A 13304-nucleotide genomic window follows, 5' to 3' on the forward strand; every position below is an offset into this window, starting at 1 on the left:
AAAAAAAAAAAGAAAAAAAAAAAAAAAAAAGGTAAAAATGAGGTGTCGGCAATACGTTGCAGTCGCGACTAGTTAATCCTTATTCTAATATTATTAGCATGGCGAACGAATAGATTACTACTACTGGCGCGCGATAGAAATGAGGAGTTCTCGAGGGCTATTACCAGAAGCAGCAAGTCAAGGGGCGATTTTTCTTCCTTTGGCGACGGTCTTGATTGGCTGCGTCAGACGCTTTTTCCCAAGATCTGCGTTGGATTCGTTTGGGGTTCTTTATCGCCTTTAGCTCCAGGTGTCCGAATCATGTAGCGCGCGACTAGATGGTATTAAAGAGTAGTAGCAATAATAATGTTGCGGCTGGCAAGATGGATGAGGAACTGGTGATTGTGCGTTTGACGGGGTTGACCGGCGAGTCTTCTCCGCACATCCATCTATCCAGAGTATACAGAGTACGTGCCAAGTATTCAGAGTACCGTACTTGGCAAAGACAATGACCGGTTATTTTATTTTAGCTTTTTGGCTGTTGTTGATGTTGTTGTGTCTGACAGAGCATGACTACAGCTAAACTGGATACGGATATTCCCCCCGCCCCAATGTTGCTAAAAAAAGAACCCCCTTACTTGACAGACAGTACTACCCCGTACCAACTTGGAAGTATACGACGCTCTTGGCGAGAATTGTTATTATCATTTAAGGGGAGGATTTGCGGGATAGAAATAGGGATTTGTTAGCAACCTTACCAGAGACACGCCTGTATCGTTTTTCTGTTTCATGTATTTCTTTGTAATGAAGAGGTGAACTCTTGTTCGTTTTTTGTATTTATTTTAAAAAAATATATAATTACATCTTTCTATTTACATTTTTAAGAGAAAATCTATTAGTTTGATAAAAATGACATAGATTCATACTTAGTAAATGTCTGTCATAGCCTAGGGCTCGGTATAGACGTTAAATATGATTAAATAATAATAATACTTAGTAAATAAAATACTATTAAATCACATGACTTTTTGTAATTTAGCGTCTTGGCATTTTTTTTAATATGCTCCATTGAATGTTCAACAATTTAAAACTTTTATTTGATAAATATCAATATTTTATCTGTACTTGTTATTTATTTGAATTATTTATATATAATTAAACTGGTGTTGTTTAACAAAGTAGGGTGTGAATCTCTGTAAATATGTACATACCACATGCAAGTCAGCAGTAGAATATACGATACTCGGAGTGACCAGCTGAACACTGCTCTTTGAACGTTCTATGATGACCTGAATTACAGTATAAATACAGCATGTTCCATGCCCTTCTTCTACAATAACCCCAATAATCTTCTATCAGCTATAGAATCAAGAATGTTGCATCTCGTCTCAGTGGGCGGACTCTCCCTGTTTGGAGCAGTTGCTGCTACTGCTGCTGCTGCTGCTGCTGCGTCGACATCGAACTGCTCGTCTGCCCCGGTGACGCTGCATCTCCCAGACGCTCCCTACGACAACTTCTTCTACTCCGACTGCAACACCGCAGTCCAAGTCGTCGTGACCACCCCACAGCCCGACAGTGATCTGGCCACTATCTCTCCTCGCTTCATCGCCGCATGGCCCGCGGGCAACAGCGGCATCGCAGCTTACTTTGCGCCTCAGGATGGGGCGAACAATGGCAGTCTGAGCATTCAAATCGTCAACTCTACCGTGGGCAGTCCGCTGGCTGCGATATACCGTGATGATAGTAGCGGTAGTACTCCGTATTTTGGCGTGACGGGCACGCTCCGTTTCAATTCTTCGGCGTCTCTGACTACCCCGATCCTGGGCAGTATCCGTACGATTCGTGATTTTACAGAAGGGGCGAGTGTGCTGCAGCCGCAGATTCAAGATGCTATCCAGGCGTCGAGTCTGCCTGATGGAGGCGCGGGTTTGCAGCGTCTTTGGCTGGATAATGTCACTACCACGCATCTGAATTTCACGCCTGCAGCAACCAATGGGTCTGTTACGATCGGTGACGATAACCAGACCTTGAACTTTGACGCTGGAGATTACATTTTCGCTGCTGAATTCAACTACCCACAGTTGACCCAACTCAGCCCAGCGCAGGTACTGAGCAATTCTTCGGCGTCCCTGATCCAGAACGATCCAGAGCGGACGGCGGCGCTGTCGTTCTTGTCGTACTCGAACAAGCTCCTGGCTGGAGCGTGGAGGTTTCTGACTTATTTTGGGCGTGACTCGATGATTTCAGCGCTTTTGCTGGAGCCGATACTGAGCAAAGGGGAGAATAGCGCTACCGAGGCTGTTATTGCTGCGGTTTTGGAACGGTTGGATAGAGTGGATGGGAGTGTGTGTCATGAGGAGACTATCGGGTGAGCTTTTTTTTTCTTTTTCTCTTTGGGTTTTGGTATCAAAAACTAAAAAGTTTAGGGACTATGCGACGTGGTTGAATCAAGGGGCCGGGGTGGTTAGCACTGATCCGCAGTATGACTACAAAATGGTATGTATTATTGAGGTCAGAAAGATGTAGACATGAGCTAACCCCTGTCACAGATTGACTCGGACTTTTACCTCCCGATCCTGATGAACCAGTACTTTGTCCAGAATTCCGTGGGCCGCAGCAGAACCAATTCGTTTTCCAGGTGAGGTGACATTCTTTTTCTTTGCTACGAGCACGAGTTTAACATTGAGCAGTATCACCGCAGGGGCTATCAACCCGGCTAACACGAACCTGACCTATGGGCAACTGGCTGTAATCAACGCAGAGCGTATCTTGGGACTTGCTGCGCCTTTTGCTGGACCCGATAACCAAACGCAAGCAAACCTCGTTCATTTGAAAGATAACGAGGTTGTTGGCCAGTGGAGAGACAGCGCAGACGGTAATTAAATCCCTCTTTCAAATAATCCTGAAAAACTGCTGAAATTTTTCTCAGGAATCGGCGGTGGCCGCATACCCTACGACGTCAACACGGCTTTGATGCCTGCAGCTCTCCGAGCCATTGCCTCGCTTTCCCGCAACGGCTTTTTCACATCATCATCATCAGACTGGTCAAGTCTCGCCGACGAATACGCCCAAGTATGGGAAGACGAAACCCTGGCATTCTTCCGTGTCACAGTACCACAATCCCAAGCCCAACAGCTCGTATCAACATACACGCAAACCATCGCCTTTACGGGCCCCAATCAAATCGACAGCATCGATGGCGACGTGGTATACCATGCTCTAGCCCTAGATGGATCCAATAATCAGAGCCAGGTATTGGTGATGAACTCGGATGACTGTTTCCGCCATTTCCTGCTTAGCAACAGCAACAGCAACACAAACACAAACACCACCACCGACCAAACACAACTGACGTTGTTTGTGAACCAAACCGCCAACAATATCCGTCGCACGTTCCCCGCGGGTCTGTTGACAGATGCCGGCATGCTCATCGCCAACCCTGCATACGGCACAGATCCATCGTATGTAGAAAATTGGACTACGGGAGCCTACCACGGCACGGTGATTTGGGGGTGGCCGCTGGCCATGATGGCCAAGGGGCTGGAACAGCAACTCGGCCGGTGCAATCAGCAAGGTCAACAACCAGATTTTTGTGTAGATACTGTGGTCTATAACAATGTCAAACAAGCATACAATATGCTCTGGGACTCGATCGAAGCGAATACCGCTCAGCTGTCGCAGGAAGTGTGGTCGTGGGTGTACAATTCGGCGAATGAGAGCTTTGTGGCGACGCCCTTGGGTGTAATGGCGCCGCCGCCGGGGCAGTCGGTTCAGACTGGTACGTACCTGTACCGAAGAGAAAAAAAAGAAGAAATGCTAACGTCAACTGTTGATAGAATCTGATATTAGGCAGCTGTGGTCATTGACGTTTCTTGCCGTGACGCGGAATACGACTTTTGGTTCGTCTTGAACGGGGATTATGAGCGGCATAATATATCATTGATGCAGCATGTACTTACAAATAATTCGTCAATACATTCAACAGACGCTACGTAGCACTATACCTCCGCAGCTTGTACAAGACGTAGACGAACAAAATACATGCATAGACAGACTTAAAAAAAAACAAACATCAAAAACGACCAATTGATATATAATACAATCAAACTGCAAACGACCGACTCGCCTTGACCAACCCAGGCTCCAACTTTGTGATAGCCACCCAATCCGGACTATACTGAATAACCTCATCCAGAGCTGGTATCAATCCAGGCGTATTCGCATCGCTCCAGAAGCAGATTGCCTTGCCGGTTAATTTTTTGTTTGTATCGTCAGGATTCCATTCAACGTCTACAGTCCACTCATTCTCCCATGTGCGACTCCAGAGACGGATTTCATGGATTCCTTCCGGAGTAATATTGATTGGGAAGCGGGTTTCGTCTACAGCCGAGCCGGCGACATGGAATGTAGTTATAGGGTTATCAAAAGTGAGAATGCAGCCGCGAGTGTCTAGGCCGGATATTTGTATTTGTGCGTGGTTTTTGTTGTCGTTGTTTTTGCTGTCATCCCGAGTTACTCGTTTCGCGCTGTATCGTACCCATTCCTCCATCGGTGGCTCCGACGACCCATCAGGTTTGAGGAGAACGTGTGGTGTCAGTCCTTCCCAAGAGCACTGCATTCTGTCTGCTTTCCACACGCAACTCGTGTTTTGCCCGTGGGCGCTCGGGATTGATGAGACGGCGTCTTGGACAAAGGGCGGGATTCCCGTCAACGATGCGTGATTTACGCCCGTGTCGATGTCTACCTCTTGAACAAAAAACAGTTTCAGGCGGTTGTTGGACGAGAATGGGAAGGCGACGAGGTTGTAGATCAGAGTCGCTGTGAATACGAAAAACAAGAATGTCGGCACGTGGTATGTAAACCGGTGGAGAAAGGGTAGAGTAGGCGTGAAGAGTAGAGTCGTAAAGATGGCAATTAAAAGATATGTCGACAAGACGGAACTCCCATCCTGTCCAGTTTGGTGTACGCCGGCTGTCACGAGGAGACCCAGTTGGGCAACAAGAATAATGACAATAGGCGCAATTAACAGAAACTGTAGTATCCAAGTCCAGGTCGGCAGTTTGGCGCTCCAGCCCTGCTCAAAGCCATAGACATTGGCATCGACGATAATGTCTGTCTCGCCCTCGGTTTCACCAGGGGTTGTTTGCCCATCTTCATTATTCTCAACCCGAGTGTAGTTTGCAAAAGTCGTTCGCCGCCCTCTCAACAGTGACGTCGACTCAGACGGCTCACCTTCGTCTTCTTGATGACTAGTAGCAGACTCAGCGCTGGGCGTCAAAAGGCGGCTCGCGCTCGAACTCGCTCGGCGTGATGCTTGACCGCCAAATTGGCTAGCATACTCGCTTTTCTTGGGCAGCGCAAAGAGCTCCAAATATGAAATCCACGTGGCTAGGAATATGCCAAACGTGTAAAAAATCATAAAATAACCGCTGGCAATATCGTCTCGGTTTTCAAATACAGTAGCCACGACGAGAAGCACCCACGTGAGGACGAACATCCATGTCAACACATAGACGCGGTGCAAAGCCGAAGGCCGAACAAAGTTTGCAATGCGCGATAAAAACCATGCTAGGAAAACCCATGCGGAAATCATCGTGCTCCAAACCGCGTATTCACTACTATGCGCAATCAAAGGGTTGACTTTTGCAAACAGGAAAGCCAGCGCTACAGTTCCTGCGGTTGTCGTGACGAAGATGAACGGAAACCGGGTAAAGCCTCTCCATCCGCGTAGTGGCACACTTTCAAACCCTTCGTCCACTGAGATCGAGATACCAAACAAGTACATCCGATCCGAGTTGGCCAGAATGATGCTGGTAATCAACAGTGCTAGCGGCCCAACAATCAATAGAGTAACTGAAAGAGCGAATAGCGTATGAAGCTCAAATACTGCAAACGTGGCGCCGAACAAATCAAACCAGACGGCTTGAGAGCCTTTTCCACTGGGAACCTTTCCGGGACCTTGAGGTCGCCCCTCAAAGTCATCACTAGAATCAAAAACCAAGCCTTCTGTTGTGGCCACTGCTGCTGACAGCATATGCCAGAGAGATTGCAAGCTGGTGTGCTTGGAATCATCTTGGTTCGTATGATATCTAGCTCGGGGTTCCATAAAGGCCACATCCAGACCGCGCAATCCGAGGTCTCCTTCAAAGACAACATAGTCAGTCTGACTACGGATCATACCCAACTTGAACCCAGCATCTGAAAAGACAGTGCCAAAGGGGTACGGAGATCGTTGATAGGAACGGGCCACCTCCGTATCAGAGGTGCGAAACAGTGTAGCGCGCCCACCAGCTCCGGCGCCTTCTAGGTTCAAAAAAGTGTGGGGAAGCTTCGAGATTGGATGTTGGCTATAAACTCGAGCACCATTGAGGAAGTCTTCCTCGCCATTGTTAAAGAGAACCACCAACCCTCGCAAAGGCTCGTGGCCAGGAGTGGTAAAGTACTTGATCAACTGCAAACATGAGACGACCCCGACACCGTCATCGGTGGCTCCATAGCCTGTAGCCACACTGTCATAGTGCGCATTCACAAGCACTCCACCTCTTCCAGAAGGCTCAAGTCCCGGAGTTTCCCACCAGTTTCGCTTATCGTCGTCTCGGCCACGAATATAAACCATAATGTTGGTACCCTCAAAGTACACTCCCAAGTTTGACTGCACAATAGTCAAGTTCGATTGGTTATCGTCAAAAACAAAAACCTGCGGACGCGACTGGTCTGCTGCTGTCGAGTCGACAAACGAGGAAGGGCTCTTATTCTCCCGCAGTATGTCCTCAATCCGAGTCAACAGCCAACTCCGCACCTCGTCACTGTTATGAGCATTGTACGGGTGAAACTCGCGAGTAAGATGCTGCAGATCCAGCCAAGCTTCATCAATATCGGGGCCCGCGTCCGTCGAGCTCGGTGCTGAGGGGAGAACATGCTCAACAACGAGAATCGGCACGAGGAGAGCAACATAGAGCACGGTTATGATGACCGTAACCGGCCAGCGATTAAACGCCAAAGGGTTCCATTGCCGGGCCCTGGAGAGCGCCATTGCAGAATATCTCTCGTTTATATATGCAGCGCCGGACAGTCGTCAGCCAGAAACCGACGTCGCACGCGGTTTTGGAAGGGGGCCATTCCATCGAGGTATGATGTGATGTTGCGAAAGGCGGCATAGCCCGGCAGTATTTCACCTGGCTGCGGATAACTGAGCTCGGCTTCAGCCAATCAGAGAGATTGTTGCATGTGTTAGTGCGGGGTTGATAAGCAGCCTCATCTGATATTTAAGATTATTTTTAATCTGTACTGGATATGGGAACTGGCACTCGTGTAGCATACATAACGCACCTACGTATGTAAAGGTGGTGGGAAACTAGCACGAAGCTACATATAATGCAGCTTAAAAGATGCCATATCATATTCAAGTTATATAAATCCGCTGGTAAAAGGCATAAGAAAAGAAGAATACAAGGCCCAAGTCCATCGAGTATGCAAATACTCTCTATCTGTACAATGCAATTCCAGCCCAGTCTCATGTGCATTGGGCCATCTCACAAAAAAGAATACTTCCAGGTTCCGCACGCACGGTCACAAAAGACGCTATATGAACTCGTTATGGGTATCGATCGAAAAACCAGACGATTAGTAGGGTGTCGTACAATGATCAATATTAGTCAAAGTAATCGCTACAATGAGCGCGCGACGTGGGAGATAAGTTGGCCGATAACCAAGGCACACACAGGTAGCTCCAGACTGGCATATCCATATACACTAGGCAAAGAAAATCGGAGAAAAAAAGTGCGAGACCTTTGATCGTCGGGATGGGGACGAAAGCAGCCCACCGATCAGTCGTACATTTCGATGTCAATTGGGCGCTGATGTATATCAACAAAAGGCGGCTGTAATTGGGGCTTCAGCCATGTGGAGGCCCTACTTCCATAAAACCATCACCCATGTCGTCGTCGTCATCATGAATGGCCGTGGCACTCATTAGCCCGGTGACTTGATTTTCATCCTCATCAAGCTCTTCATCGTCATCGTACATTGTAGCTTCTGGTCCCTCGGGATAAGGGACGGCATTTCGGTTTAGGAACTCGCGTAGTCGTGAGACACCTTCTCCACTGAAGACGCAAAAGAGTTCACGTTGCTGTTGGGTGAATTCCGAAGGGGCTTCCCGACAGAAGGCGGTTAATTCTTCGCGTAAAAATGCCTGAACACCCGTGAGACTGAGGTGAGTCAGACGCGGGCAGTGATTGAGTAGTTCGTGGATGCCCTATTGATGTAAATTAGCACAAGATTTTCGATAGCTCCAATGATAAACATACATTCATGGTTAAATTCACACAGTAACTCAGGTGTACTCTCTCTAGGGAGCTAGTACCGAGAGGGTGAGGAGCCGCTCTAGAGCGGGCAAGGGCCAAAATACTCGAGTCCGTGATGGCCTGACATTTGACCAAGCCTATGCGTTTCAGTTTCGGCAGGGTCGCTAGTTGCTGGACACTTGTGTCTGTGAGGAGATTACAGCAAGCTAAATCAATATATCTGATGCGGTTACAAGACTTGACGAGCTGAGAAACGCCAGAGTCTGTGATGTTTGAGCAGTGTCCCAAGTGTACATAATGGAGGTTCTTTCCCAACTTGCAAATTGCAAGCACGGCGCGGTCGGTGATGAATTTGCACTTGGCGAGAACGAGGTTCCGCAGTCTAGGGGCCGAATCAATCATGCACTCGACTGCGTCATCGCCAATTCGTTCACAAGCCGTCAGATCCAATATGCGAAGGCTTTCAAACATCGACTGTCTTGAGAGTTTGAGGAAGGCAGAGTTGTCGATGTCAACGCAGTGAGAAAGGCGAAATTCTCGAAGATTCGGTAGAGTAGATAGTAGAGCCGTGACTGACTGGTTTTTGACCAGTCTACAGGCGTGCAAATCCATTTCGAGGATTGAGGGGCAGTTTTCCGCAAAGGAAAGTATGGATTTGTCTGTAACTTGGGTTACACCATTCAATTTTAGCTGTCAAGGTTTTGTTAGTATGCATTTCAGTAAAAACACATGATAATAAAGGAAATCATACTCGTTTAAGATGCTTGCAGCTTTGAGAAATAACCACCAAGGATTCATCGGAAACCTTGGAGCAACCAGTGATATTCAACCCTTGTAATCGCGGGCAGTTTTTTGCTATTGTGAGTAAGGTATGATCTGTGAGTGACCGAACCTCGGAGACATCTAGAGCTTGAAGATGTCGGTTCCCCTCTACCAAATCCGAGACCCCCTTGTCCGTTAATTTGGAGCAGTTGGTTAAAGTTAAGCGTTCGATCCGGTTGCATTGTGCAAAGGGCAGAACCGTGCCGTCGCTCACTTTCTCAGTCAAGGCGGACAAATTCAGACGCTTGATCAGATCCGAGTATGGAAAATAACCATCCGGCTTGCCTACTGATGTTGCGACACTGCGGAGGTTTTCAAACCGGTTGCAAGAAGGCCGATGCCACAGAATCCCCACGCAGTTCGCAGCCCACTTCTGACACACCAGAATACAATTCAACATGTCCGCTGGCGAGCTGAGTTTGGCGAAAATGGAGATGAGAATCTCCGGCGGCAGATGCCCAATGGGAGGGATGAAGATATCTGCCTCATTGCTCCCGATGTGTTCACGAAACGTTGCCACGCCTATCGAAGACTGGGAATCATTGACTTGAGCGAAAAAATCGTTATCGTCGTCTGCAGCGCGTTCGGGAGAGGTGGACGAGGACGACTCCGAGGGCGTCTTGCTCGAAAATCGAGCGGCGGAGCGGGAGCGTAGCATTCTTTTTTTATTTCAAGCACGTCGGAGGTTGATATCGTTGTTCAGGAGCGTCGGAGACAATCCCAAATGTGGCAAACCAACGCCGTCCGGTGAGGCGAGGTTGTAAAGCGTTGTTTCCACAGGATCCTATGTCTTATGCCTCCAGATAGCGTGCCTTTTCATGCCAGCCTCGGGTGTTGGTTTCAGTTTCCCTTTGTCTTGGCAGTTCGGGCACAAAGAGGCCGGCGCAAGCAGACGATAAAATCGAAAAAAGGCAGGATTATACGAGGATTCCGTCGTTACTGTCGTCAGACTAGTTGCTTTTTTTTCGTAGCAACAGGGGGATCAGGCAAAGGCTGAGGCGGATCGGGTGGCCGGGCTGAGCGAAGGGATAGAGCGGAGGTGTTTTAAATCGTGGGACGAACGGAAATCATGAGCGAGTAAAATGCAGATCTGGCCTGCGGATCTACAATGATTATAAATGATCGAGAAGAGGACGATAGCCAGTCGGCCAGAGAAGGGGGAGGGTGTTGGGCGAAGAGAGGAGGGAGAAGGAGAAGAGAGAAGAGAGAGCGGAAGAGGAGCAAGGTGGGATGGGGATGATGCATCACCAGCCAACCAAGAGCGGAGCGCCCGCCAGCTGAGCAGCCGGCTTTCTCTGCATATGCTGTGTTAAGCCTGGCATAATCCTTGCTGTGCGATTCTGAGAAACCGTGAACGGTCTACTACTGAAATTGCTATTATTTTGTTCTTGGGAAATATGACTAATGCGATTTGCCCTGGTGTGTCTTCTTTGCCTGCGCTTTCAGCACCCCCGAATGGCTTGTTCTATGGTGCCAGCACTCGACACGTCTGTCCGGATCGCCTGGGTACACTACAGCACCCCGAGCATTAAGATCCAAGACTCGCCCGATCATCTCGCGACGACCAAGAAAGAAAGCATGATGCAGCCTGCCTCGTGCCGGGCTCGATGTTTGTCACGAGCGCTCCAGGACGCACTAGCCGTTTTGGGCCTAGTTCTATCGCGAGCCGCCTAGCCTCGATCCGAATGCATTAACAATCAACAATTATCAATCAACAGGAACAGTCCAATTCTTCATCCAGGGTCTATTTCCACGTTATTCACTACACAATACACAAACTCATGTCGGACGTTCTATTCACTGCACCAGACCTCGGTCTGCTCCCTTGGCCCATTCTCGCAAGACGTTCTTCTTGACCTTGCCAGTGCTGGTCTTGGGAAGCTCAGGAACAACTTCGATCTCGCGAGGGATCATGAACTTGCTGATTCCGCTCACTGTCTTGGCCCATTCAATCACATCCTTGCCCTCGACTGTTTTGCCGGCCTGCACCGTGACAAAGGCCTTGGGCCGCTCGCCCCAGTGAGAGTCGGCGACCGCAACCACACCGGCCTCGAGGATATCCGGATGCGTGACCAGCATTGATTCCAGGGCAACTGAAGAGATATTCTCGCCACCTGAAGAGCTGTCAGACTTGATCTTTTCAATATGGGAGAGTTAAGTTGTTGTCTTACCGCTGATGATTATATCCTTTGCTCGATCCAAGATCTGAATAGCCCCATCAGGATGCCAGACGGCGAGATCTCCCGAGTGCAGGACACCACCCGCAAACAATTTTCGCGTAGCTTCAGGGTCCTTGTAGTAGCCCTTGGCGCAAATATTTCCCGAAAAGACAATTTCGCCCAGCTCGAGACCGGTGCGCTGCACATCAATAATGGTTCCTTCCGGAAGATCTGGTTTGATAACTCGAACGGGGAGACTTGTAAGAAACCCATGACCTTGCCGGGCCATTTTTTGGTATTTCTCCTTGAGCGGTAGCGTGTCCCACGCTGGAATGTGGTAGCCCTTGGTAATGGGGCCGTATGTCTCTGTCAATCCGTAAACGTGTACCGGGTGAAGATTGAGGTTGGTCATCTGCTCAAACAAGTGTGCAGTTGGTGGGCTCGCAGCAACCGTGACTCGCACGGGTTCTGCGAGCTTCTCGGCCTCGCGAGCAGCACACAAGAGAGTGTTTACTGTCGGGGCAGCGTTGAAATGCGTGACGTGCTCGTTCTTGAGCAGCTTCCAAATATATGGGTAATTGATCTTGCGCAGGCAGTAATGCGTGCCTCTCACAGCTGTGACTGCCCAGGGAAAAGTCCATCCTAAGCGACATTAGCGCCTGCGTGTTTGTAGCAGAGAGAGAGAGAGAGAGAGAGAGAGAGAAACCAACCCATAGCATGGAACATTGGCAGTGTCCATAGATATCCACAACGTCCCTTGTTGTAATTCAACCCAGACTCTACGATATTGCCCATACAAGCCAAATACGAGCCCCGATGTGTATACTCTACCCCCTTTGGCCTGGCGGTTGTACCACTCGTGTATGCAAGTGCTATCACCGAGTTCTCATCAGCTGCCTGAGCTTCCAACCCCTCCCAGCCTTTTCCCCCCGTAATCACATCATGCTGCAAACCTTCCAGAACAGCAGCGTCAAACGGACCGCTCAATTGGCCCTCCGTTGCATCCGTATCGGTGTCAACTAGTAAAGGGATATTCGGATGATCTTGTCTGAACGAATCAAGAAGAGAAACGAATTCCTGATCAACAATAATAATCTCTGCTTCTGAATGTTCAAAGATGTAACCGACATCTTCCGGTTTCAGTCTGTAATTCACCGCTATTGCCAATTTTTATTTTAGCTGTCTGATTAAAGGTTAAGTTGGACAAGAAGAACTAACCAACATTCGTAGCCCCCGCAGCCGCAATACCAAAGATCGACTCTAAAAACGCTGGCGTGTTTGGCGCCAAAATGCCTACTCGCTTGAATCCGTGTTTCTTGAGATAGTACGCAAGCCCACGCGCGCGGTCTGCTGTTTCGATGTAGCTTCTTCGAAGGATCTTGTTATTGGCTGTTAGGTGGTAGATAGCTTCTGCCTGTTCCCATTTTTTTTAAAAATGAGCATTGTTTTTTCTTTCAGTTTTTACAGCTACATGGGTAGAGAAAGAGATTCATACATCCGGTTCAATGGCAGCAGCACGTGGAAGGAAGAAGGTCGGCGAGAGTGTATGATGATTGACGTTGTGATCACCATGTGAAGGCAGGAAATGGCCAACGAGGCCGGCAAGGCGGGCTTTGGCAGAAGCCATGGTCTCGAATGAGATTAGATTCAATAATGTATTGAAATAATGTTCTATAATATAGAGTTATGTAGGAAAAAAGGATGTTGCAAGACGTAACTCCGAAAGTCTGGGGGTTTCGTTGTGGGGGGGAAAGGTTATCCTCGGGCCGGCGTACCGGGGCGCGGCTTAGCGGAGGAGACGAAGGAACAAGATGCGGATGCACTCAGATCGCTGAGATCGTTTTATATCGATCGTTCAATGCTACTTCACGCAATTACTTCTCCAATTAAATGCTGACAGACGGCTCAAACGTCTATATCTCTTTTGAAAAGAGTTGATAAAAAATTGTCGGCCATAACTCATCACAAAATGTCATTGCATTCTACAACATTTTAACAGTTGAAACAGTGAAAGGAAAAAAAAAAAGAACTGAAGAAGCGG

The 13304-nt window shown here is 48.5% G+C and overlaps 4 protein-coding genes across 4 annotated transcripts; 1 reads left to right on the forward strand and 3 right to left on the reverse strand.

The window, feature by feature from the left end:
• Window positions 1-1352: 1352 nt before the first annotated feature.
• On the forward strand, window positions 1353-3889 carry TRUGW13939_03767 (uncharacterized protein; the record flags this gene model as incomplete). The annotated part of the gene is made up of 6 exons (XM_035486946.1): window positions 1353-2347; window positions 2406-2475; window positions 2529-2617; window positions 2670-2854; window positions 2909-3757; window positions 3816-3889. 6 exons carry the CDS (start codon window positions 1353-1355, stop codon window positions 3887-3889), a joined length of 2262 nt encoding a protein of 753 aa, XP_035342839.1.
• Window positions 3890-4081: 192 nt separating this feature from the next.
• On the reverse strand, window positions 4082-7012 carry TRUGW13939_03768 (uncharacterized protein; the record flags this gene model as incomplete). Its single annotated transcript, XM_035486947.1, has 1 exon — window positions 4082-7012. One exon carries the CDS (start codon window positions 7010-7012, stop codon window positions 4082-4084), a length of 2931 nt encoding a protein of 976 aa, XP_035342840.1.
• An 861-nt stretch (window positions 7013-7873) lies between these two features.
• Window positions 7874-9762, reverse strand: TRUGW13939_03769 (uncharacterized protein; the record flags this gene model as incomplete). Its single annotated transcript, XM_035486948.1, has 3 exons — window positions 7874-8233; window positions 8286-8972; window positions 9034-9762. The coding sequence occupies 3 exons, from the start codon at window positions 9760-9762 to the stop codon at window positions 7874-7876; spliced, it is 1776 nt and encodes a 591-aa protein (XP_035342841.1).
• Window positions 9763-10901: 1139 nt separating this feature from the next.
• Window positions 10902-12890, reverse strand: TRUGW13939_03770 (uncharacterized protein; the record flags this gene model as incomplete). Its single annotated transcript, XM_035486949.1, has 5 exons — window positions 10902-11218; window positions 11276-11905; window positions 11974-12420; window positions 12482-12677; window positions 12759-12890. The coding sequence occupies 5 exons, from the start codon at window positions 12888-12890 to the stop codon at window positions 10902-10904; spliced, it is 1722 nt and encodes a 573-aa protein (XP_035342842.1).
• Between the last annotated feature and the right edge of the window lie 414 nt (window positions 12891-13304).

This window comes from Talaromyces rugulosus, chromosome II (genome assembly GCF_013368755.1).
Source record: "Talaromyces rugulosus chromosome II, complete sequence".
Lineage (NCBI taxonomy): Eukaryota > Fungi > Ascomycota > Eurotiomycetes > Eurotiales > Trichocomaceae > Talaromyces > Talaromyces rugulosus.